Below are 25821 nucleotides of genomic sequence, written 5' to 3'. Positions count from 1 at the left end.
AAGTGGACGAGAATACAACTTGTCGCCGGTGGGAGCCCAACCCACAGCTTCCGCATTAAGCGCTTATCATTTAAGCTACCATGGCGGTCATGCTCCCTTTCGCTTTCTTGGGTGTACGTCTACAGAATTAGCTCCGATAGAGATAGCCAGCGCCTTGATTCTGCTCGTCTTCACCTCGCACACTATGACGGCGTACGTGATGCCACACTGCATGCCTGTTCCACTTCGAAGGCTAGGTCGGGAAGAGTGCGTGTGCCTTAGTAGGCGGTGTCCTATACGAAAAATATACGGTCCCTCTCATTGACCTTGCATTACGTCACCAGGTATCCCCCGTCTAGGAACCCAGAGAAGGTCATTGCATTAAAATAAAGAAACCTCTATAGTCTCGAAACCTCGAAAGTGGGCTATTCAACTCCTGTAAATGTGTAAAATAAATACCTTGCTCTTCGTTTCGCATCAGACATGCACTCGTCACTTCAAAACCTCTTCGGTGTGAAGAGGCGGATGACGGCATCGGCCAGCTACCACTTTCGAGAAACGCCCGACTTCACATCGCGATGGCCACCAGCGACTTTAGCACGTGTGGTACTTGCTAAAAATTTGTCGTCTCATTCTACATGCTGAAGACAAGCACATCAGAGCTCTGGTTTTCGCATACCTAAAAGGCCAAGTTATGGATAACCTTCTTGTTCTGGTCTTTCTGGTTTCGAGTCATTCATTTGTAGCGCAGCTTCGGCACATCACTACAAACAAGCAATCGTGAGCTTCGGGCTTGGCTTACCGCGCGGAGGCGAGAAGCCTCTTATAAATTTAGCCTTCATTCTGCCTTCCCACTTTACACGTCCATAAAAGGCCCACTAACAGCCCTGAAAATATCTGTCATCAAATTCTTCATTCCATGCCTTAGCGAAAATTCGTGTTTGTATTCATAGCCTGCAGATTGGACTCTACGATAGCTATTCGCGGGCTCGTTAGCACTTCATATACAAAAAGGCCACATTTAACTTCAGTCCCATCTGCATTGCAAAGAGGCTCACAGCTGCGCAAATATTATCTCTCATATTCAGTATACAGCACTGAATGGCAGCAAGATGATACCACTAATGCCATCGGCACACTTAATATGTACGAAACTTTTCAGATCGAATCTATAAATTTCTGGATCGGCTGCAAAGCAAGGCTATTCCTGCATGGTTAAATTCAAACGACTTGCTTTATGTGTACATTCAAGAGAGAGAGAGAGAGAGAGAGATGAAGAGGAAAGGCGGGGAGGTTAACCAGATATTAGTCTCCGGTTTGCTACCCTATACGCTGGGGTTGGGAGATGGGGGGTAGAAAGAGGACAGAGAGGAAAGGGTTAACATTTTTTTTAAATGCACACACAGAGGCGCACACACGAAGGGCGCTCCAGTTAGAGACGTTCACAAAGACCGGTAGATGCACGGCCTTCTTCTGTGACGTTAGGTCCTGTCGATGGTGATGTGTACATTCGAATGTTCAACGTCGACACTATAATTTTTTTTTCCTTCACCGATCGCATGTGCGAGGTATATCTTTAAAAATGTGAAATAGGAGATGCCGGAAGCGCGTTGCTTCCGACCTTTCCCTCAGACACCACCAGTTAAAGATACCGAAGTAGCGTACTAAGTAAAAACAAAGAAAGAAACCATGTGGTGAACCCCCCTCCCCCTTTTTTTTTTGACCTACATGATAATATATTAGCGCGTGGATACGGCGCCGACTACTCTGTTGCATTTTATTCTGTAACGCTATTTATTGGTAACCGCAACGTATCCCCCGCTGCTTGGAATCCTCTCAGAGCCATCTGCAACGTCTTATTAAATGTATCTTCGCGTCGGTGACAAGTGGTACCCCTGCGCATTAGCGAAGCACTTTTTATTCCTGTTCCTGTACAGCGCTGGTGATAGGTGTCATGGGGTACTCCTGTGGCCTGTCCAGGATCAGCTTCCGCTTGGCGTGTCTCTTGGGAAGCGAGTACAGCAACTTGTCCCAGAAGTTCGGCCCTCCCCAGCGTACGTAATTCGTGGCCTGAACGTACGCGCGGAGGTCCTCGTTCAGTGATCCAGGAGCGAGCTCGTCGACAAGCACGATCACCAACCGGTTGACGTGGTCCTCCAGAGCGCGCTGGTACGCCAGACGGAACTCCCAGCGACACCATTCGCTCTCCACGAAGTTCCTGCAGCCGGTGTAGAGGCCATGCGCGAAGCACGCACACATGCAACGCTCAGGTTCGCAGTAGCAACAGAGAAGTTGCAAGTACTCTTCCAAAGACACGTTAATATTTGCTCTCCTCTTACTAGTCGCTTTTATACTCGGAAGGCTTGAACGTTTACGACAAAATCGGATGCTTGGATTCACTCACATTACCCTCTCTGAAAGAACTTATGCGGATCTCACGCACTGTGGGAATCGTTGTTATATGCGAAGCATAGTGCGGGTAGATGGCTATGCGGCATCTTTGGGGTTCTGCAAAGCGTTACCATATTTTCCAACATGCTTGTGTAAGGCAGAGTCTGTGACTCCAGCCAGTGACTCACTTGTGCGAGAGGAGCAATCCTGCGTGTGACGCGAGTGCGCGTCTGGCGACAGCAACAAGGCGACCACTACGGTGACGACGATAATATAACGGCGATCGCATGATGACTGATTTATTGTATTCCGACGAAGAAACATTACTACCTGTTCCGTTACGATCTGAGCCGCTCCCGAAGGCAGTGCAATGTGACACTGTGTCTCCAGCGTCTCAAAGTGCTAGCTGTCACGATGAAAGGACTTGGCAAAGTGGGCCTATCCCGAACGCGGTGCAGTGTCATCTACAGCGTCGGAAAACGCTAGCTGCTCGCAGTGGTGTAGGCGTTACAAAAAAAAAGCAAGAATTAAAAATTAAATTATGGGGTTTTACGTGCCAAAACCACTTTCTGATTATGAGGCACGCCGTAGTGGGGGACTCCGGAAATTTTGACCACCTGGGGTTCTTTAACGTGCACCTAAATCTAAGTACACGGGTGTTTTCGCATTTCGCCCCCATCGAAATGCGGCCGCCGTGGCCGGGATTCGATCCCGCGACCTCGTGCTCAGCAGCCTAACACCATAGCCACTGAGCAACCACGGCGGGTGCACCTACATCTAAGTACACGGGTGTACTTAGATTTAAAGAAAAGAAAACGCAGGGTGCTTTGTTTTATACGATGCTCAGAATGTCTAAAAAACAGCATGCCTTCATTTTCATTTCATTTGTTTGTTGTTGTTTGAGACATACAGCTGTCTCAGGTGCTGCAGCAAAAGGCAAGGGTTCGTAGCTCGAACCCAGAAGAACCATTCTATAAATGTTATATTTTACATACAGCAAGCTTCTGCCCTTCGTACTGATATAGCGATAGAACGTTGTAGAAATGTCTAGTACTTGAATACAATTAGTAGTTAGAGGTTGCTGCCTATATAGAATCACATCTGATGGCTACCACCTCTGTGGCACGTGGTGCACCCATTTCTCCAACGTGAAATTAAACACAAAGCAGGGATGCATCCTTAACCCTAAATCTGCAAAGAACACGTCGAAAAACACTCAACAACATTGCAATAATTACAAGTGGAAGGTACGCGGTTCCGAAATGCCGCAAATTCTTCTGCTCACGAAATGTAAGTGCGAATGCTGTAGCCTTAACGACATCGATAAATAAAATCGCGTTCACAAACTACTTGCACGGCCAGGGTGCGTGCGCGCGCGCGCGCACGTGTCAAAGCTTGTTTGGTAATTTGTACGTTTTAGTGAGGTTCGCTGCTTGCATCATCAAGGGCATGTGCTTTGTCGCCCGCGCGAGCTGAGAGAATGGTGGGCGAGAGCGCCCGTACATTTTTACTTACTTGCAACGCCGCGCTTTAGTTCAGGTGATCTGCGTTGTTTTGTTGTTTTTTTTTTTCTTTGGGGAGGGGGGGGGGGGGGTTGGAATGAGGAGTAACTCTCTATTGACATGACCCCATGACCCTTGGCGCTACTGAAAAATGGTTTAAGTATGTAACCCATTACAGTGTAGAAAAGGTAACGAGTTAGCCACTAAGGTATCAAAAAGGCAACGCGTTACCGGTGATTAACGCCGTTATTTTCGACGCGTTACCGCTAACACTGACACCAACTTGTAGTTACGCGACGTGACGCACGCGAAGAACATGCAGAAGGTTGACAGTTATGACCAATGTAAACTGGCACACGCGCACGTGCTTTCCCTTTTTTTCTTTAAAGCAAGTTGTTGCCATGCGAGGTGGCGCACGCATCGTCTATAGTTGGTGTTGGCACTACAGAAGTGTACAATATGTGCGTCTGTCGCCTGATTGCTAGAGCTTCGGGCTTTTGCGCTGGGACACCCTGGTTCTTTCCCATCATCGGACAGGTAATCTTGAAGACAATGCAGTTGCCGCCACTTTTCCGCATCGGGTATGTCTCTTTCTAGCTTCTTTCGTGGGCCGATCCCGAAGAAAGTGCAGTCTAAAAATGTCACAAAGCCGATGATGATGGCTTGCTGTTGTTGTTGTTGTTGTTGTTGTTGTTGTTGTTGTAACTGACGATAAAGTGTTGGAAGGCGATTCAAGCTCTATAGTTGACGTCCATCAAACGATGTCGCTCCAGTGCGGCTCTCGTAATTAGTTATACGGTTCATACATCAAATTCTCAACCCCAATTCGCCCAGGAAAGCATTGTCTGTCATTCACTTCGATTAAACACAGAATAGCCTAAACGTTTTTTAAATTATTGTTATTAAAAAGTCTCGAAAGAAGGCTCGACAGGAACATGCTTACGTGTGCAATGTGCCTGGCATGAGGCAAGGAATGCTGCGCATTAAAGCTCTACTTTTGCTTCATTCTGGCTTCAACACGTGAAACTAAAGAAAACTAAGCAAACAGCTAAAAAACAAAGAAAACAGTAATTTGGTGCAGAACGAAATAAATGTCTCATATTTCCGTCCGCAACGCTGAGCCTCCGAGGGTTAGCCGGCAGCGACGTGTCAGTTTCTCCGCCGTGCCTACACGCACCGTATACAGTGAGCACCGTGCGTGCCTCAACTGCGTGCCTCGACGGATTCTTCGAATTTTAATAATAACTTCCACCCGCTGCTTTGATGACTCGGTGGGGCGGAAAACGAGGCATCGGAGGCGTCTATCTTCTTAATGTACGCAGCAGGCACGTACCCAGGATTTTTTTTCGGGGGGGGGGGGGGGGGGGGGCACCACCTCCATCATCATCATCATCATCATCATGTTTTATGTCCACTGCAGGACGAAGGCCTCTCCCTGCGATCTCCAATTACCCCTGTCCTGCGCCAATCGATTCCAACTAGCGCTCGCGAATTTCCTAATTTCATCGCTCCACCTAGTGTTTTGTCGTCCTCGATTGCGTTTCCCTTCTCTTGGTACCCATTCTGTAACCCTAATCGTCCAACGGTTATCTAACCGGCGCATTACCTGACCTGCCCAGCTACATTTTTTCCTCTTGATGTCAATTAGAATATCGTCTATACCCGTTCGCTCTCTGATCCAAACCGCTCTCTTTCTCTCTTAACGTTATGCCTAGCAATCTTCGTTCGATCGCTCTTTGCGTGGTCCTTAACTTGCTCTCAAGTCTCTGCCCCATATGCACTGGCAAAATGCATTGGCAAATGCATTGGCACTGGACATATTGCACTGGCAAAATGCACTGATTGCACACCTTACTTTTCAATAATAATGGTAAGCTTCCAGTCAGGAGCTGGAAATGTCTGCCGTATGCGATCCAACCTATTCTTATTCTTCTGTGAATTTCCTTCTCATGATCAGGGTTCCCTCTGATTAATTGACCTAGGTAAACGTATTCCTTCACAGTCTCTAGTGGCCGACTGGCCATCCTGATCTCTTGTTCCTTTGCCCGGCTATTTATCATTATCTCCATCTTCTGCATAATAATATTCAACCCCACTCTTACACTCTCTCTGTTAAGGTCTCCAATCATTTGTTGTAACTCGTCTGCATTGTTGTTGAATAGAACAATGTCATAGGCAAACCGAAGGTTGCTGAGATATTTGCCGTCGATCTTTACGCCTAAGCCTTCCCAGATTAATAGCTTGAATTCTTCTAAGCACGCAGAAAATAGCTTTGGAGAAATTGTGTCTCCCTGTCTGACCCCTTTCTCTATAGGTATCTCCCTGCTTTTCTTGTGTAGAATTAAGGTATCTGTAGAACCTCTGTAGATATTCTAACGCGAAAGACGAGTCAGTAAGACGAGAAACTATTTACAGATTATATTTACGACAACGGTTGCAGCGCTGACCGGTTAGATTCACAGCGCGAGCCCCTGCAGTTCGTTCTCTCTCCTCTTTTCTGGAATGATGGCGCGTACGCGCCTCGTTCAAACAAACAAATACCTCACGCATGTAGCAATATTTTCCAAGCTTTTTACGTAAGCGTTCTGTACTCCTTCATTACGTAGTGCCTCTACGATTGCTAGTATCTCTACTGAATCAAATGCCTTTTCGTAATCTATATAAGCCACATAGAGAGGCTTATTGTACTCTGCAGATTTCGCGATAACCTGATTGATGACATGGATGTGATCCAATGTAAAGTATCTCTTCCTGAAGCCAGCCTGTTCCCTTGGTTGACAAAATCCAGTGTTAACCTTATTCTATTGGAGATTATTTTGGTAAATATTTTATATAATACTGGGAGCAAGCTAATGGCCCCATAATTGTTCAATTCTTTAACGTCTCCTTTTTTTTGCGGATTAGTATAATGTCTGCATTCTTCCAGTTTTCTGGGACCATTGCAGTCGATAGACACTTCGTATAAAGAGCCGCCAGTTTTCCAAGCATTATGTCTCCTCCATCTTTGATTAAATCGACTGTTATTCCACCTTATCCTCCCGCTCTTCATCGTTTCATGTCTTGCAGGGCCCTTCTGACCTCATCGCTAGTTATAGGAGAGTTTCTGTATCCTGTTCATTACTGTTTCTAAGTGAACTATCGTGACTCCTCTGGGTACTGTATACAGGTCACCTTAGAATTTTCCCGCTGCTTTTACTATATCTTCGAGATTGCTGATGATATTATCCTTCTTATCTTTTGGTGCATACATCATGGTTTGTCCTATGCCAGGTTTATTTTTTATTGATTTCAGGCTGCGTTCGTTTTTTACGGCTTGTTCCGTCTTTCTCATGTTATAGTTTCGAATATCAGTTATTTTCGCCTTGTTGATCAGTTTTGACAGTTCCGCAAATTGCGTAACGCTGTGCGGCCGCCAGTACCATACAACCGCGTAGAGCGCAGGACTCTGCGATTCTAGACGTACTGCGCTCACTGCGAAAGGTTAGAAAAACACCCACATAAGCACAGCAGAGAAGTGGCTACGTGAGGCGGTTCGACCGATAACTGTGGAAGCGTCATTCAAAACAAGTAATTGTTCTCCTCTTCCGGCGGCGTTTTCTCTACTTCCTTTTTAAATAAAGAGATGTTGATCCATAAATATTCTCATAAACAACGGTTAACTTTTTTATTATTCGCTTTTGCTTGCAGTTTGGTTGTTGCCTTGGCTCTCTCCCTTAGTAGATCGCTTAATTTCTCAACTCCTTGCGATTTTTGTTTCCAGTTGCCAATTTTGCACGAAAAGTGCTATACCGTTAGGGAAAAACAGACGAGGTAACGGGCGACAGTCATCTTGCTTATGGGTTTAAGGGTTATTGCAGGGTTTCATGAAGGACGCTCTTTCACATTATATTATTTCCCACCTTATCTAACCCATATCACGTGTATATGGTTCCGGTCATCTGCCAGCGTCGCGGCGAGCCTTAACTCAAGGAAACAATGAAGCAAAGGGATAAGTTAAACGCAATTTGCGTTTTCTCCGGCCGCAACTCGTTCCATGAAAGTATACAGACCAGCTGAGTAACAGCCGCATCCCTCTCCTGGTCCCAGGATCAGCCTAAACAAAGAAGGTTGAACTAACAAGAGCAACAGCTATGCGCGTGACGGTTGAATAGATGGTGACAACTGAACGCATCTCGAGTTAATCGCTCGGGTGCGGAATCTACGAGAAAACTGTCCTTCACATTACAAGAGATGCCGATAACTACCGCCATCTAAAAGGAGTGAAAAAGGCAGCATAATGCTGACCGATGAACAGCTGCCAAGTCTCAACATTGATCTGGCGGCGCTTTAGGAATGTGTGAGGAGTGGTGGCGTGGGTGGGGAGGGGGGGTATGCCACTTGATTTCGGGGGGGGGGGGGCAGCCCCCTCCCCCCCCCTGGGTACGTGCCTGGTACGCAGAACATGACACCGGCCGTGTTCTCGGCTGCGAGCTGTGCTACAGTAAACAGTACGAAGGGCGTTCGTGAAGTTATAACTATCGGTACCATAAATTGTCAGCTGACAAATAAATGTCAGCTTCCACCGCGGGAAAGTTAGTTCGAAGCACGAGCAGTGCTCCGCTTTCTCCATTTCAAGGGGCCCAATGCCGAGGAGCTTAATGCCGAGCTGGTGGCGGTGTACAGTGACAATGCCCCGGATTATGACACTGTTGCGAAATGGCGCAGGTTACTTCAATGCGGTCGAACAAGTCACGACCACGAATAACGGAGTGGCCACCGTCGCTCGACGGTGAACCACAATTTGACGCGCAATCTATAGTGGAGGCCCTTGTGCTTTGGTGACTGGCGGATAACCGTTGAACAAATAGGCAAACAGGTTAACGTGAGTATGGGCTCATATTAAGCTCCCAGCCTCATCGCGTCTCTGTTCATTTATGACACTACATTACGAACTTTATCAACGCCCCTCGTAAAGTCCGCACCAAGCACGCTATGTAGCACACCGCACTCGCGTAGTGCATCGGCCAGCGTCGCAGCGCGTACGTACTCCGTGAGCAGCAGCAGGGTGCGCCTGGAGCAGGCCACGGCGTCGCGGATGATGTCCTGCAGCAGGAAGCCGCCCTTGAAGTTTCGCTCGTAGGTGCAGACCGAGAAGCCGAGCGCCTCGACGCCGGGCAGCAGCTGGGCGTGCACCCAGCCGGCGTCCCGGCTGCTGAACGAGAGGAACACGTCGAACAGCTTCTCTTCGTCCAGCTCGTCCTCCTTGATGCACGGCAGCGAGCGGCACACGCCGCGCGCGTACAGCCACACCTTCAGCTCGCGCTTGTAGCGCAGGTAGGCCGCCGACAGCGCCAGCCCGATCACCAGCGACACTGCGCGCGGGGGGAACACGTGTCATCGGCGTGGACACGCGCGTCGACCTGATTCTGACCCTTGTCTTTTGTCGACGGGAGAAAGAAAAGGGAACGAGCAAGCATCAGAATCGCCAAAACCCGCATACTCTGTGTACCTCCGCGAGCAATATGATATAGGAACAAATTAACGTTCTAGAGGCCATAGCGTCTACGAGGCGAAATGTCCAGCGGGAGAGCTACTTGGTACATGTTCACATGGCAGGAAGGAATTCAAACGATACTAGTATTCGTTGCCTGAAAATAAAGTCAGCCTTCTCTCATATTTCTCAGAGGTGTGCGGCCAACACAACACAACGTAACACACATGGACAGAGTTCAAAGCAAACAGATGGGACGAAGGTGTTCTTTCAAATGACTTTAAGAAAGGAAAAATGATTGTACAAAAAGAAATGCAGGACGAATTTGTCAAAGCACATAAATTTGAAAAAAAAGAAATTGCACGCATTAAACTTCGCGGCTACGAGCGAAATGCTGTCACGCATTGTCGCGTGACGATTGTCAACCTCTGCGCGCAGTGTGAGTAATTAAATGAGTGTCTGAACGTGCCCCTGAGACCGGACCACAGTATTGCAAGACACGTACAGTCGACCAAAAAAGTTTACGGACCCCGGCATCTTAGAAAATTCAAAATATACGAGCATGCCTTTAAAAGCAGCCAGTAAAATTTGGCGTCACAATGTTGTTCGCATATGCCACAAAAGGCTGGAAATCGGAATAACAGTCTGTGTTTTGAGACTGAGGATATATTCAGCTTTTTGTCAGATATCTTGGTCCGTAAACTTTTTTGGTCGACTGTACATGTGACGAGGACAAATCGAGGCGCCCTTTCTTTTCTGCGTTGCGCTCACTTGAAGCCGTTATCGACCAATATCGCCCCCAACACTGTTTGTCTTCTGGCTTATCTCCAGCTGCATGCTGTTGTCGCTCTTCAGCGCACTTAAGCACTCCGCTAACACGCATTCCGCACGCTACTCACCCAAGACAGGTAGCACGTACGCTATGACGCCTGGTACAGCTGCCGGACAAAGTTCTTTCTGTCCTAGAATCGCGAATGCTTTCGAAGATACCAGCGAATTGGGGTTCTCTGCGCACACAATGTCTCCGGCATCCAAAATCTGGTGGAAAGTGAAAGCAACAACGTTTCAACAGGGTTTACAAATAAATGCGTGGAGAGCGCCGAAAGACAGATGACAAAAGCATCGAGATATGATATATAGTTTCCGAAGAGTGAACAGATCGCCTCGGAAAATAGGTCTACTCTAATACATCATCGTCTGAAAAACTTACCGTGTCGCCGTGAGCTTCCATCCACTGTCTGAAAGGGTAGTCGGCGCATTCGCACGCGAACGGGTTGGCGGACAGCCTCAAAGTCGTCAAGTTGCGTCCCGTCACGAGGGCATAGGGGAGCCGCTTCATGCGGTTGCCACTCAGGTCGAGTGAGCGAACTTTTTCGGGGATCTGGCTTACATTCAGACCGGTCAGAAGATTATTTCTGAGCGAGAGAACTTCGAGACGTGGCGCGCCTTTGACGAGAGCGTCGCCAAGGCCTTCTATGCGGTTGTCGTGGAGTTCCAGCCGCGTCGTCTCCTCTGGGAAGGCTTGTGGCGTGCGGTTGAGTGCCGCCGACGAGCAGTCGACGGCGATGGTTCGTTCGCCGAGGGAGTCTTCGCGGCAGTCGCACCGGCAACCCAGCTCGCAGTTGTCTTGCCACCGGATCACCTGTTGCCTCGTAAGGTCGTGCAACAGCGTTCCCTTCAGCCACGGCGGGCTCTCGCATTTCGGGTAACTTCGCGTCCGCACTTCGCTGTTTCGTCCCAGAAGCCAAGCCAGTCTGCAGTCACACATCAAAGGGTTGTCTAGAAAGGGCAAAAACAAAAATACAAAAAATTCGCTAACCTCTTATTTCGTCCATTTGTCACGAGCAAGAAAATGTCGGTGGCAGTGGCGTACAAACATGCCTAGTCTACCCAAAGTATTTTATCAAATCACGTTGTAATAAAACTCCGATAGAGACCGCACATGAGAGCGAAAAGGTACAGCGTGCTGGTCAACGCCCGTGACTGCGCGGTCCTTCGCTGTCAGTCTCAAGGCACGTCGCTTACCGGGCACGAAGAAACGTGCAACTTTTGTCTTGCAGCTGCCAAATAATACTGAGGCGTGCTACGTGCTTTTGTTTAGTTCGAATAGATGTTTTTTTTTTAAATATCGTCTGTGAGAGAGCGCTGTTCCGCCTTTTTCAGGCGGATTTGTGGAAGAGGCGGAAATTGCTTGCGCATCGTAAATCGCAATGGTCATATACCTAAATAAAAATAATCACTATTTAACTCACTTTATTACCCACCCATGTAGAAATATGCGATATTGAGACCGTGCACTAGTGACGTCATAAGCGGGAATCTAAAGACTAGGGGCCAGACAATGAAATCTTCCTTACCTCAGTAAGGAAGCCTTCATTGCAGTGAGGCTACCTTATGTCACTCTGAAAGGTTCCTTACTGAGGCGCCCTCGGTGAAGGCTTCCTTGGTGCTTCCTTGGTACTTCCTCAGCATAAGAAGCCAAACAATGAAATCTTCCTTACCTCACTAAGGAAGCCTTCATTGGGGTGAGGCTACCTTATGTCACTCTGAAAGCTTCCTTACTGAGGGGCAGTGGCGTAGCCAGAAATTTTGTTCGGGGGGGGCTACGCCACTGGCCCCGTGTGTGTGTATATATATATATATATATATATATATATATATATATATATATATAAAAACTTGAGTGGTGCTACAAGGTAAACAGAACAAGTATTTAATTTCGACAGTTTCGATCGGTGGACCGATCTTCGTCAGGGTAAACCCTGACGAAGATCGGTCCACCGATCGAAACTGTCGAAATTAAATACTTGTTCTGTTTACCTTGTAGCACCACTCAAGTTTTTTACGTTTGAAAGGTAGCCTGAAGAAACCCTCTTTGCCTACTATATATATATATATATATATATATATATATATATATATATATATATATATATATATATATATATATATATATATATATATATGTATATATATATATATATACACACACATGGGGCCAGTGCCGTAGCCACAAATTTTGTTGGAGGAAGCTTTAGCTCGGGTGCTCCTATTTAAATACATGTAGAAGGGGAATTCGTTTTTCCCTGCAACCACTTCACCAAATTTGAGGAGGTTTGGTGCATTTAAAAGAAAAAGCTTAATTCTAGTGACTACTGGTTTCGAATTTTTCATTTAAGTGGTCAATTATTTATTAAAAATTGCCCAAATCGAAAATTTTCAGAAAACGAAACTATCAAGTTTCAAACTCCGTGACTCAACAATGAAAAATGATATCACAATTCTGTGAATTGCACCTAATAGTACATCTACAACGGACAAAATAGATATGTTACACATCAATCTCAAAAAAATTTAGTATTGTGGAAATACAGCTTGTGCAGAACCCTTGTACACAACGTAACCAATTCACGTAAGATACAAATTGACATTGCAAACTTGTCCAATTTGACTGTTATAATGGATGCCGTTTACATAACCACAATGTCTGTTCTTCGTGCATAGCTATTAGTTTGTAAACGTCGTGCTTCTATTTCTTTTAAGCTTTCGAATTTTTCAAAATATTTTAAACAAAATTCAGGCCCTAAATCGAAGTTGTGTTTCCAACAGAACTAGGATTTAACTTTCTCTCTCAAATGCTACCAATTTCAATAAAAGCGATTAGCAGGATTATCTAAGAAAAGCGTTTCTGCGTTTTACGAGTATTTGAATAGTCCGCGTCGGATTGGGCCCGAGCTAAAGCTTTTTTTTAAACAATTAGTCAAGGGACCAAATCCATGAATAATAACTGCACTGTCATTGCCAGAGATGCTGTAAACGAATTATTGAACCCTACGCACAGTCAAAACAACAAAATGCGTATTTTTTCATAAAAGAATATACTCGTATGTGCCAAAAATTTGGCCCAAAATAACTGATATCAATTCTTCCATATTTTTGTCTATTTATTAAGTAAAGAAAATATCACATGAACTTTAGAACTATATCAGTTCGAAACCAGGAAAGCAGTGCATGCCGTTGATATGAAAAATTAAAAGGCAATGAACAGAACAAGTTGAGGACAAATATGTTAATGAAACTTTGTCATTCAAGAACCGCGCTTACGTTCTTGTATATATGCAATGGCCAGTGAAAAATCTCAATGACGCTGTAATTTGTTTTAATGTATTACGCAGGAGCAGCTGTCACCGGTCGTGTATCGTGAGTAATTGCACCGAAATTATAGTCGCAACAGAGGGCACGTATAAAAAGCAGGAATTATGTAAGATATACGAGGGAAAGTCAAATGAATATGAGCCAACAACGGGGTACTTTATTTAAAAGTAGTCTTCATGAGAATTTAGACATTTCTCCCATTGACTAACGAGTCGCGTGATTCCCGTCTTATAAAACTCCTTGCGTTGCTGCTTCAAAAAGTCCGTATCTGGTTCCCTTGAGCTGTTTTTTTTGGTTGCCCCAAAATGTAGAAGTCGCAAGGTGAGAGGTCTGAGCTGTATGGCGGATGCTGCAGCGTTTCCCACTTGAACTTTGCCAGTTATGTATTAACCACATAAGCGACGTGGGGACAGGCATTGTCGTGGAACAAGATGACCCCATTCGTCAATTTTCCACGTTGTTCGTTCTTGATTGCGACACGCTGCCGTTCTGGCGTTTCACAATATCGGAAACAATTGATAGCCTCTCAAGATTTAGCAAATTCTATCAGTAATGGAACCTGACGGCCGAAAAAAAAGTCAACAACACCTTTCCAGTGGAAATGATGGCCTTTGCGTTCTTTTGGCGTGGTGAATTCGAATGTTTCCCCTGTAAGCTTTGCCGTCGTGTTTCAGGCTCGTAGTAGTGGCACCAAGGTTCGTCCCCGATCACAATTGCAAACAAGAGGTCGTCATCCTCACTGTGATACCTGATCAGATGAGTCAAGGCAGCGCGAAACTTCTCCGTCTTCTCGCGATGGATCAAAATCTTGGGGATCCATTGCGCACCAAAGAGCCGATAACCGAGAAGCTAATGAATTATGGCTTGAACCGAACCGTGACTGATGTTCAGACCGTCTGCCAGTTCATCGATGCTTATCCTCCGTTCTTGTTTCATCAGCTCATGAACCTTTGAAATTGTGTGGGGGGTGATTGCACGATGGTTTTGGCCCGGTCTTGGAATGCCTTTACAACGTCCCGTTTGCTCCAACGCTTCACAGTGGTCAATGAGATGCCGTGTTCAACGTAAACGGCAGCCACACGGCGATTAATTTCTGTTTTGGAAACACCTTTAGCTGTCAAAAACTCCGCGACACCGAGCTGTTCAACTTTTGAAGTGTCCATTATGTGACGCAACCATATTCAACCCAGTGTATGAGAGCATTAAAGAACATTTATCTTCACACCTGCGTGTCACTTTTGTAAATGAGACATGCCGTTCTCCTACGCGCATGCCTCGCAGATAATGAACCGAACCATTATTGCGCGGTTAGGGTAGGCACACTTTCATTTGACTCGCCCTCGTACATTAGAAATGCAAAGATACAGTGGGATATACAAATGCGAAAATACGGCTTGATAAAGGACAAAAAGTGTCACTGGAAACAAAGTTCACAGCATGTGTACACAAAACCTCGCAACAAGATATTTAAGTATACGTATAAGTCTCCGATGAGTCTATGTATGTAAGAAAAAGTAACTGTATATAATGCGTCAAACAAGGCAAATAAACATGTTGCACAATCATAGATTCACAGAATCCTAGATTCCGCCTCCATTCCATCCACTCCCCTCGATGTATTGCGCGCGACGGAAGGCGGCGCGCTTCCTGCCCGCTTTTTTCCTTTGAGCACACAAGGCTGAGCCACCATCGCAGGCTCACCCATTCCACCTCCCCTCCTACGCTTTCACTCGCACATACAGCATCACCATTGGACTTTATTCGAAACATGAGGGCGACGGCGACGGCAGGAATGCGCCTGGAGTGTCCATATAATTGCTTTCGTAATAATATAATAAACGTATCCGGCAACTGAAGCGTCCCGTCGCCCATTACTTTCCGCAAAAGAAGTATCAAAATCGAATTTTCGCCATGCGACAATTCGCTGCGCCGCAACAATGAATTTTTTTTCTGTGGGGCGGAGGCACCCAAATGAAAAAAAAAACGCATAGGAAAGTATGTTGGCCAGAATCGAATGCCTGCATCGAGCACCTAATGGGGCTACGAATTAATACCGAAGAAAACATGAGACGCTTGGCCCACTGAGAACCATACGCATACTGCTCAGTATCCTACCCCGGCGAAACAAGACTTTCCGGAAAGGTTCCGCTCAAGGAACGCGGTGCCATCCTTCGAGTCCCTACAGTGATGGCGGCGAGCGACCATTCTTTTTTTTTTCTTGTCTGCTGGCCAGAAAGCTTCCAAAACTCTGTCAGGTGAAAATCCACTCGGCCAAAGCAAACCGAACGCCCACCGAAGTGCACCGCGTGGTGGTCGGGGCCATACGAGAAAAACATATGCGCTCTGGCTCGCTCTGGCAGAACGCGAGTAGGGTAGCGAGAAAAAAAAAAAAATGAAGAGGCTCAATGTGTCCTCCGCGAATAAAAGTCAAAGTAGAAAAAATAGATAAGAACGTAGTTACTTTGGCTGGCTTTAGTGTCTTGACATGGATGTTGTGGCGTAGGTTAAAAAGAACATGTTGATATTTTTTATGTGACATGACGGAACAAATGAACCACCCCAACGCATCGTCTCATTGGACCTCGCTGCGTGCTATGTCAACTCGTCTGCTAGTGTGTTGATTTGGCTTGTCTCGTTGTGTGTTCCGATCTAAGACTTTAGAAAAGTCAGTGGGCCTTTGGCGTCAAATGTTTATAACAACATTAAACCCACAAAGTTCCGCAACAGAAAATTTAAAGCACAACTTTGGAAATGTCAATGCACGTTTCACATCAAGAGCTTATGAGATTTATACCAATAAAGTTTCGCAATTGATATCCATGCGCTCCATAGATTCCGTGGCCTCAGTGAGATGCCGCGGCGAGCCCGCTCACCATCAAAGCGCCCTTGAATCTTTGTGTTCGGATGGCACTGCTTGGCGTTATGTGACTGCCGGTGTATGGGCGTTGCCACGAAATCCAGCCCGAGTTGGCAATCTTCGCGGTTAAATGTCTTTTCGAGCGTCAAAAAGACATTCTAGACAAAATCCAGAGTGATTTCCGGCGCCGGGGGTCGCTTTGGTCGGCGGTGCATGGACAGCACGAAAAAATTTCGGGGGGGGCTCAAGCCCCATAAGCCCCCCCCCCCCTGGCTACGACCCTGCTGAGGGGCCCTCGGTGAAGGCTTCCTTGGTGCTTCCTCAGCATAAGGTAGCTCCAAAGCTACCTTCATGCGTCCTTACGCCGCTCCTGGCCCTGAACGAGCGCTTCACCTCACTGCTTAACCACGTGGCATTCGCTTGCGCATGCGCACTGTCGCCCACCTGCGGAGAAGAGCGAGCACGGTACGTCTTGCCAGGCATGTTCGTTGCAGTCACGCGTGCGGCATGCAAGCATTGCTAGGCGTTGCTAGGCGTTGCAAGACGCCGGCGTGCCAGCGTTGCTGGAGCACATCAAGTTTTGCACTGTAATGCGCAACTTTTTTTTAACTTTAGTAAACGAAACTAGAAGAAAGCGTCCACGCTTCTCTATATTAGCTATTCAATTTAAAGATTGTGCGACGATACAACATTTTTTAATAGAATAATGGTGTTCGCGGAAAGATTTGAAGAGATAATCTCGAACCCAGGCACGCGGCAACCACTCCTTAGGTGAGAACGGGTGAAGGGAGCTTTCAGAGCACGCTCGCTTCCTCCATCGGTCCTTCGCTGTAAGGAGGCCTCACGTAAGGTTAGGAAGCGCTCGAAGGAAAGGAACTAGGGGTGTGCGAATATTCGGAATTTCGAATACGAATCGAATATTTTCCATATTCGAAGCGTATTCGATTCGAGAAATGCATGTTCGGAAATTCACGAATATCCGAGGACGGCCGAATAACGGTGGAAACGGCGAATATTCGGATAGACTGCGAATAATTGAGCAATTAACCAATTGTATGCTTGCTCCGCATTCTCCTAAGAACATGTTTATTAACTGAGAACTTCGCATGATCCGCTCATTATCTGTATGCTCTGTTTCAGTCTATCTGCTTCAGGCATTTGAGACATGATCAGTTTCGGTTTCTTTTTCACCAAGCTTTATAATTCCAATTATTTTGGAATGCCCCATTGCCTTGAAGGTTGCAAAGGCAACTCAGGGTTGCCTTTGCAACCCTGAGTTGCCATTATCTGTATGCTCTGTTTCAGTCTATCTGCTTCAGGCATTTGAGACATGATCAGTTTCGGTTTCTTTTTCACCAAGCTTTATAATTCCAATTATTTTTGGAATGCCCCATTGCCTTGAAGGTTGCAAAGGCAACTCAGGGTTTGCTAACATTGATTCAAGATGTATCAAGGCTCTTTGTGCGGAGTGGAAATTTGATGAAGTGGCCAGCCTAGGCATGTTTCTTGATCCGCGCTTTATGGCCACAGTTCATCAGGCATCTGGTCAGATGATATGGCTGAAAAACCTTGTGACAAGGGAGCTCCAGGAAGCCGTCGTGGAACACCATGGGGACACCGCCGTGCCAGCGTCGACTTCGTGTCCACTGGTGGCATCGAGTGTATGGAATGCTTTTGACGATCTAGTGATGAACAAAGAGAAGACACATTTGGCATCTGCCCCTGAGAGGGAAGTTACAGACTACGCGCAAAAGCCTCTTCTGGAAAGGGGCATGAATCCTTGTGAGTGGTGGCAGTCCATTGGCCGCTTCAGGTACCCGCTTTTAAGTGCACTCGCCCGGAAGTACTTGGCGATCCCTGCCACTTCAGTTCCTAGTGAAAGAGTCTTTTCTACCGGTAGAAATGTGACAGTGCATAGAGAGCGTTTACTTTCTGGCCATATTGAGCAGTTAATTTTCCTTCACGACAATCTGTAACAAGCGTTTTACCTGACTGAGGGCATTACCTGAGTCCGTTGTCTATAATTGAGTACCTCTTTAATTTGAAGCAACCTTGTAAAATGCAATGTTATTTTTAAAAGGGTAATAAAGCTATTGTTACCTCTCTTGCAATTTTTTAATACTACACATGTATTCGATATTCGATTCGATATTCGAAGAGAGTTCTTCGTCTTATTCGTATTCGATTCGTAATCGAAAATTTCAATATTCGCACACCCCTAAAAGGAACGTTTTATTGTTTGGGCCAAGCTACCTTCATGCGTCCTTACGCCGCTCCTGGCCCTGAACGAGCACTTCGCCTCACTGCTTAACCACGTGACGTTTGCTTGCGCGTGCGTGCTGTCGCCCACCTTCGGAGAAGCGCGAGCACGGTACGTTTTGCCAGGCACGTTCGTTTCAGTCACGCGTGCGGCATGGAAGCGTTGCTAGGCGTTGCACGACGCCGGCGTGCCAGCGTTGCTGGAGCACATCAAGTTTCGCACTGTAATGCACTGCTTCTTTAGATTTAGTAAACAAAACTAAAAAATAGCGTCCACGCTTCTCTATATTAGCTCATCAACTTAGAGATTGTGCGACGATACAACCTTTTTTATTGAATAGGGGTGTTCTGGTGTTCGCCTAAAGCTTTTAAGAGATAATCTCGAACCCAGGCATTGCGGCAACCGCTCCTTACGTGAGGACGGGTGAAGGGAGCTTTGAGAGTATGCTTGCTTCCTCCATCGGTCCTTCGCTGTAAGGAGGCCTCACGTAAGGTTAGGAAGCGCTCGAAGGAAAGGAACGTTTCATTGTTTGGGCCTAGCACAACTTTTGAGATATCCGTCCTCGAAATCTGTTTAAAAAAACACGCAGGCTCAATGTAATGTTGCAATCTAAATGACGCGAATTTCGTTTGAGTTAGCGAAGGAGCATCGGTGTAGCTGATTACACGTGCTGAGGCGATATACGATGCTTGTTGAGGGACGAATGTTGATGCGAGGTGTATGCACAGAGCTAGAAGTGCGACATCTATCTAAATACATTCATGGCTTCATAACCCTTGTGTCCCAGTGGCACACGCATACCCGTTCTGGGAGAATGGCCAGCAATGAGCACATACTCAGTGGCACATACCCACGCAGTGGCACAATAATGGTATAGCTTTAGCATAAGAAATATAATAAAATTATTTAAGTCGTTTTGTGCGCTATTTCATTAAGAGGTCTGTGCGCTTTAGATGTACCCGTGTTCTGACACTACGTGTAGAGGTTCTTCCATGCTGGGATATATAATGTCTGATAACGCGGAACAGAGATGCGCTCACTGGCACTACTTGGTCGGTCAAAATTCCGTGCCATATAAGCGGGAGCGTCCGGCGGTATATATACCCAGTTAACCAAGAAACGGGTAACCCAAATATAAGAAAATCAAAGAGGCGGTTCAATATTATGCATTATTCTATTAGAGATACAGCTGTGTGCTTTAGATCTTCCTATGAGCCGACATTAGATGTAAAGGTTTTACGACGTGATTTATTGTTTTTTGTGAGAACGCGCTAACTTAAAAGCACCCCACGAAAATTATAACAGAAGCAGACACACAGGTTTACAGGACAAAGCGCTTTGTTCTGTAAACCTAATAACTTCAGTTAGTAGCAGCGCGCGCATCTGTGTTTTGCGACATAGCAGAACGCAGGTGCGCTTACTGGTACTAGTTTGGCGGTCAGCCATTCGGAGCTATATGTTATTTAGTTAACGATATATATAGTGTCCCGATGTCTAGTCGGCGAGAAACATTGCTTACGTACATACAACGTTGCACCACACTGCAGGAGGTTAGGCAAAGAAGGCTTCGCTTTAAACTAATTTGGCGCTGCAGTTTACATCGTTAAGAACAGCTAGAGAGAGGTTTTCTAGAAACTTAATTAGCGCCTATGTATTCCACAGCACAGTTTAAGGACGGACATCTCGAAAATGGTGCCAGCTGTATAGCCCTAGGATATCTGCTTAGCAGCCATGACTTCACTGCAATACGGCTTTAATTTCGCAATTACAACATGTATCCTAATGTAAATAATTAAATAGTCAATCAGCCAGTTTTGTTAATTAGCCACATGGGCATTGCGATTTGTCTTGCAAGTAATGTACGCCTCTTCAGTTAATCCACTTGAACCGGTGAAATCCCGCTATATATATATGCTCCGTGCATTTTTTTTTGTAAGTTTCTATAGGCCTGTAGACTAGCACAATATATAGCTGCCTCCACTTACTCGTATAGCTAGATGCACGTTTTCTATTTTCGTTTTCTATCTTCCGAAATACATACGACATGCACAAATGCGTTCCCTCTCGATCACCAACTCTTCACGCCGATATTTCGCTAAAAATGTAGCTTAGAGAGGAAGAAAGTACGACTAGTTATGCCGTGCTGCGATGTGCTTAAGAGAGGCGCCCTTGAAGCAAACATTAAACAATAAATATCCCACGGGGCAGCGATCCCGGTACCAAGCTACGCTTTTGTAGAATGTTAGAAGCACTTGTCGGCCATCCTTTCATACGAATATGCGATAAGAGAGAACAGCTCTAGTAAACCTTGAGCAGGATTGGTAAGAAATTTTGGTAATACGCTGAGAATTGTGAAAGGATCTGCAGGGAGCGTTCGTTGCGCAAAAAAATTTAGAAAGAGTTTGATAATAGCGGATATGAAAGCAAATAAAATGTTTCGAGCCGATGGTGCGAGGAGGTGAGCTACCCTGCCTGTATCAGAGGCTATCTGCCACTGCCGCGACCAGTTCGCACGAGCGAAAATTATTCCGCTGGCTTTGTGCTTGTGCCATATTGGAGACGGAGGCCCGCATTAGGTTTACGGCAGGTTTCCCAGCCTCTATTTTTTTTTCGTTCATGTCTTTTGCGCGGCAGTGGTAGTTTAGGGTGTTCTGATTTTCACGGGCATCCCCGAGTTTTTCACGTTGCTGCCGGCTATTCGTGGGCTGCAGGCGGTGCGTTTGACGCCGAGGTCACTTCCTGTGACGTCGTCGCTGTTTGCGGGCTGAGCGACTCCGAGAAGAAAGGGAGCGTTAGTTTGAATTTTCAGCTGTTCTCGCGGCGTACATTAGTGTGATAGTTTGCACACACTATCGCCATCGAATGGTCTATGCACCACGCTTGTCTGTTTCCGGTGTCTGAATCTGGCGAGGGGCCGCTCTATACAAGAGCAGCGTTTCCGTTGTTGTAATACATGTTTGTATAATGGTAACCATATTACTTATGACGTGAATCTGGCGCCGTGTTATCGCACTGAATATGCTTACTTCAACAGGCGTCTGACAAAGAGCGTTAATGAACGGTGACATAAACGACCACTGATAACTTAATAAGTGCCGTTATCTCTCTGAGAAATTAATAAATTCGTTTATTCACTAATTCATTCATCGTAACGGGACTCCCTACTAAAGTGCACATATAGCCGAGCTACAGCGGTGCGACCAAAGACTGAAGTTATATTGAATAATTTGTAGCAGCGAGAGGAACAAAGCCAGTCAATCCACGAAAGTGAGCTCGTACCGTCAAGAGTGAGGGTCGGCTTGGTGGTCAGTCGCCCAGCGAAATCCGTGCGCCGTAGCAGCTGCACTTGGTTTCCTCTAAGCCCAAGTCCTACCAGGCTTGTGGCTCCAGTGAAAGCCCCTCGCACATCGCTGATGTTGTTGTACGCTAGTTGGATGAAAGTCAGATGGCCGCTGTTGGAAAACTCTCCCTTTTCCATGGACTGTATTGCGTTAAATGAGGCGTCCAGATATTGCACGAAGGGCAGATTCCTTACAGAGCCGTTGAGGGACAGCAACTGGTTGCCACGGAGAATCAACTTGTTCAGCGTCACAAGACCCTTGAAAGCGTTTCTTCCGATCCACTGTAGCTTGTTATGGCTCAAATTTATCTCAACAAGGCCAGGGTTGTCGCTGAAAGTGTCATCTTGAACATGGGACACAACGTTGTTCTTAAGCGAAAGTACCCTCAGTAGCGTAAGTCCCTTAAAGGCATCCCTTATGTCCTCTATTTCGTTTGACGCCAAGACCAATTCTTTGATCCAATGGATATTTCTGAACGTTCCTCGTATGCTAGTTATCTCGTTTCCTGACAGTGCAAGATGTTCCAACTTGGAGTTGGCATGAAAAACCGACTCGTCCAAAGAGGATATGCTGTTGTTGCTCATCTCGACACGAGACATTGCTTCCAATGCCGCGAAGGCTCCGGGTCTTACTTCGATAATTTGGTTCCTGTTAAGAAGAACTCTTCCGATCATTGCATTGGACGCTGATATCTGAGGGATCACGTTTATACGGTTATCTTCGAGATTAATAGTTTTCAGATAAGGCATTTTGGAGGCCATTAGCTCTTCGATGTCTGTGATCACGTTGCCGCTTAAGTCGAGAACCTGAAAGATAAAGAGACAAATGTCGTTTCTGAGAATCACGGAAATGTTTGAAGCGCTTTGTGCACTCAATAAACATGGAACTTGCGGCAGTCCAGCTCTGCATCACAATTTTAAACGCTCGAAAAAAATATTTGAGAAGGTGGTCAAATTAACTGACACAGTTTGTAGCACCGTCCCCCTCCCTCCTCCAACAAGATAAGGCGAAGTGTGCAAAAATATATACAAGAGACCACCGTCTTCGCCAACGAACCGTCATGTGCAAAATAAAGAAACTAAATAAAAAACAATTTCATCAAACTTAAGAAAGAGCTATTCAGTCTCATGCCCAAGAAATCGCACCTCTTCTGACAGAGCAGTCGAAGTGGCGCTGACAAAAACATCCTTTGAGCCTGCAATCTTGTCGACCTCAATGATTGCTCGTGTTAAACAATCCCTGTGACTATTCAAAACGCACGTGCTGCAAGAGGCTGACAGCCAGCCTTCGCGTGTAGGCTTGACATTACATGCTCTCTTAATCCCTGGTTAACCTCCCTGCCTTTCTACACATCTTTTCGCTCCCTCTCTTCTCTTACTCTATTATAATTAAAGGAGAGGTCAGTATGCCCGACAGAGTGTCACATGTAATGTGCATCAGGTACACAATGTTTTCCGCACACTCGACAAAATCACGTATGGGCTTCTGGAATTCTATTCTCAGCACGCCAAGCCCCGTTAGCTAACAGGGTAACCATCATTTGACAACCGCAATAAGCACTATTGAAAGGCCTCAGCCATCTTGTGTTGGCAAGATTTTTCAAAGGCATCGATGCACAATTTCAATGTGCCCCTGGTAAGGTAGTTGAGTGAGCAGAACTAAAAGGGAGCTGTGGATCGTTGCCGCGAGGATGGTATATCCAACACGTATGGTCAGTGTACATACAGAGTTTCAGGTCAGAGAGCCTAATCTGGTCATTTACTGCTAATTCGTGCATTGATCCCCGAGAAAAAAACGTGCATTGACCCCCGAGAGAAATAGCGTTTCCGTAAGGTGCTTATTTTGCCAAAACATCAGACACCAATACATTTTAGTCGCTTTAAAAAAGTAAAAAGTCGTTAATGTGAACTTCAAAGTTTCTTCACTTTTAAGCGTCGTAGACCATTCGACACAGATCTAGTTTAGTTAAAAGCAGGTCACTAAGGACTGGGGCGATGCAGGACCCGGCGCGCACGCCTTACATTTGATGATGAGGCTAACGATACTACAGAATCGATGTCAATTTTTCGCTAAACACGGAGCTATCCAAAAGAAACCAGCAGTGCAAATGCATGTGCCCGTATTCACACACACAAGAAAAAAAAAGAAGGAAAGGATTACTCTGGAACTGTTGGTAAGAGCAGCAGAGCAGCCAACCAATTGTGATATTAGACATATTAGTAGCGAAGATGGCTAGCCATTGGCAAACAGCCCTTACGAACTAAAAACTTTGTGAATTCGGCCCCTGGTCAGTGAGTTCATAATCTTAATACCACGTACTTGGTATTTTATTCTCAGTATCAATCAGCGGACAATTAAAGAAACTGGCTCTCACCTCCAGGTAACGCAGATCGTCGAACAAGGCGTTGATCATTGTAATGCGGTTGCTGCGAAACTCCACATACTTCAACTTTTTCGTATCTTTGAAAAGCATACGCGGCAGGTGCTGTATCTTATTAGAAGACAGCAGAAGACTCCGCAGCTTAGCCATTCCCGAGAAATAGCTTTCATCTATCGTCTCAATGGCGTTGAAGCGAAGATCCAGTTCGAACAGTTCGGGCAGAGATAACATGCCTTGCAGGGATCTGATGTGGTTCTTTCGTATATGGAGCCAGTGCAGGCGCTTCGCCGCACTCACATCGCGAGGCACAACGTCCAACCGGTCATTCTCCAGCAGCAGGCGCGACAGTCTGGCGATGCCACTGACGGCCGCCATTTCGATATCGCGCAGGGGAGAATTTTTGACGACTAGCAAGCTTACTGAATGGTTGGAGAACCACGAAGCTGGCAGCTCTGTGATTTGGACGTCGTCGAAAGCGAGTTTCGAGTGGACGATTCCCTCTAACTTTGCCATGTCCGCGTCCAGTTCTTGTCTGTTGACGACGTTCCTGCACGTGGTCAAAGCCCCTTTCTTGACGACGGTACATTGGCAATGCGACAGCTTTGGGCAGGTGGCGTTCACTCTGCGCCATTCTTTGGCCTCGGTCCAACAGAACGTGCACGTTGCTAGCACGAGCACCAGCCAGTCTATATGGCGTAGTTGTTTCGCTGTAGATGACAACATATCGGGTGCGATCAAACTCTGCCGGAGGCGACACGCACGAACTTTGGCTGGCGTTTCACAGCTCGATTGCGATGTTCTGACGCGCGCACACACAAAGCCATCACTGGCGGCCCAGAGAGAGAACAGAGGCAAAGAAAGGCAAGGAGATTAAACCAAACTTGTGCTGACGAAGCTTCACAGAATGAACAGCAGAAAGATGATGGCGAATTATCATCACGTCGTTATCACCATTAACAACAATTTTCATAGGGGCACGACGTGACGAGCATATTTTCCTCATCGTCTGCATGAACTTCGAAACAACTAGATCACCGGTGGCGTGCTACGTCGCTGAAGTATAGGCACTACGGGCTCACTTCGCATTCGTTGCGGTAACCGTGCCGCCTCGAGTCCACGGGTCGCATACATGTGCATTCAAGCGTAGTGCACGCAGTACGCATATGAACAGCAGACACACAACGAACCTGACGCAGCAAATGTTTTCAGAACACGTAGTGGTGACGTCACGGCGACATGCTGTTTGACGACATTTGATACCGACGGATGGCTTCGAGCGATACCGCTGAGGGCTGTCGGCTGCGCTTGGCAACGCTCACTACGTCCCGACAGCGAGGCTGGCCTGGCGCGCAGGCTTACGTCAGTGCCACGAGACCGGCAAAACGTCAAAACAGATAGGGCGCGCCGGATAGCCTAACGGGAAAGTCGGTAGGTGGAGCACACCACGTAGCGCGCGAAAGCTCTGCGGTGCATGACAGAAAGGGTT

The 25821-nt window shown here is 46.4% G+C and overlaps 1 protein-coding gene across 1 annotated transcript; it reads right to left on the bottom strand.

Annotated features, from left to right (window-relative positions):
- Positions 1–1881: 1881 nt before the first annotated feature.
- LOC139054285 (protein toll-like) lies at positions 1882–25718 on the bottom strand. Its single transcript, XM_070531035.1, has 6 exons — positions 24330–25718; positions 21894–22761; positions 10553–11121; positions 10242–10380; positions 8899–9223; positions 1882–2197 (listed from the first exon to the last, which is right to left on the bottom strand). Exons 1-6 carry the CDS (start codon positions 25056–25058, stop codon positions 1897–1899), a joined length of 2931 nt encoding a protein of 976 aa, XP_070387136.1. The 5' UTR covers positions 25059–25718; the 3' UTR covers positions 1882–1896.
- Between the last annotated feature and the right edge of the window lie 103 nt (positions 25719–25821).

The sequence above is a fragment of the Dermacentor albipictus genome, chromosome 1, assembly GCF_038994185.2.
Source record: "Dermacentor albipictus isolate Rhodes 1998 colony chromosome 1, USDA_Dalb.pri_finalv2, whole genome shotgun sequence".
NCBI classification, from domain to species: domain Eukaryota; kingdom Metazoa; phylum Arthropoda; class Arachnida; order Ixodida; family Ixodidae; genus Dermacentor; species Dermacentor albipictus.
The sequence above is the reverse complement of the archived record's forward strand: the minus strand, read 5'-3'. Positions and strand labels throughout refer to the sequence as shown.

Excerpts from the sequence above, each read along its gene's own strand:
- LOC139054285 (XM_070531035.1), bottom strand. The coding sequence starts at position 25,058 with ATGTTGTCATCTACAGCGAAACAACTACGCCATATAGACTGGCTGGTG. Across the intron at positions 9,224-10,241 it reads GTACGTGCTACCTGTCTTGG|TGTCGCTGGTGATCGGGCTG; the intron begins GTGAGTAGCGTG and ends CCCCGCGCGCAG. Across the intron at positions 2,198-8,898 it reads ACCCTGCTGCTGCTCACGGA|GAACTTCGTGGAGAGCGAAT; the intron begins GTACGTACGCGC and ends CACCGGCTGCAG.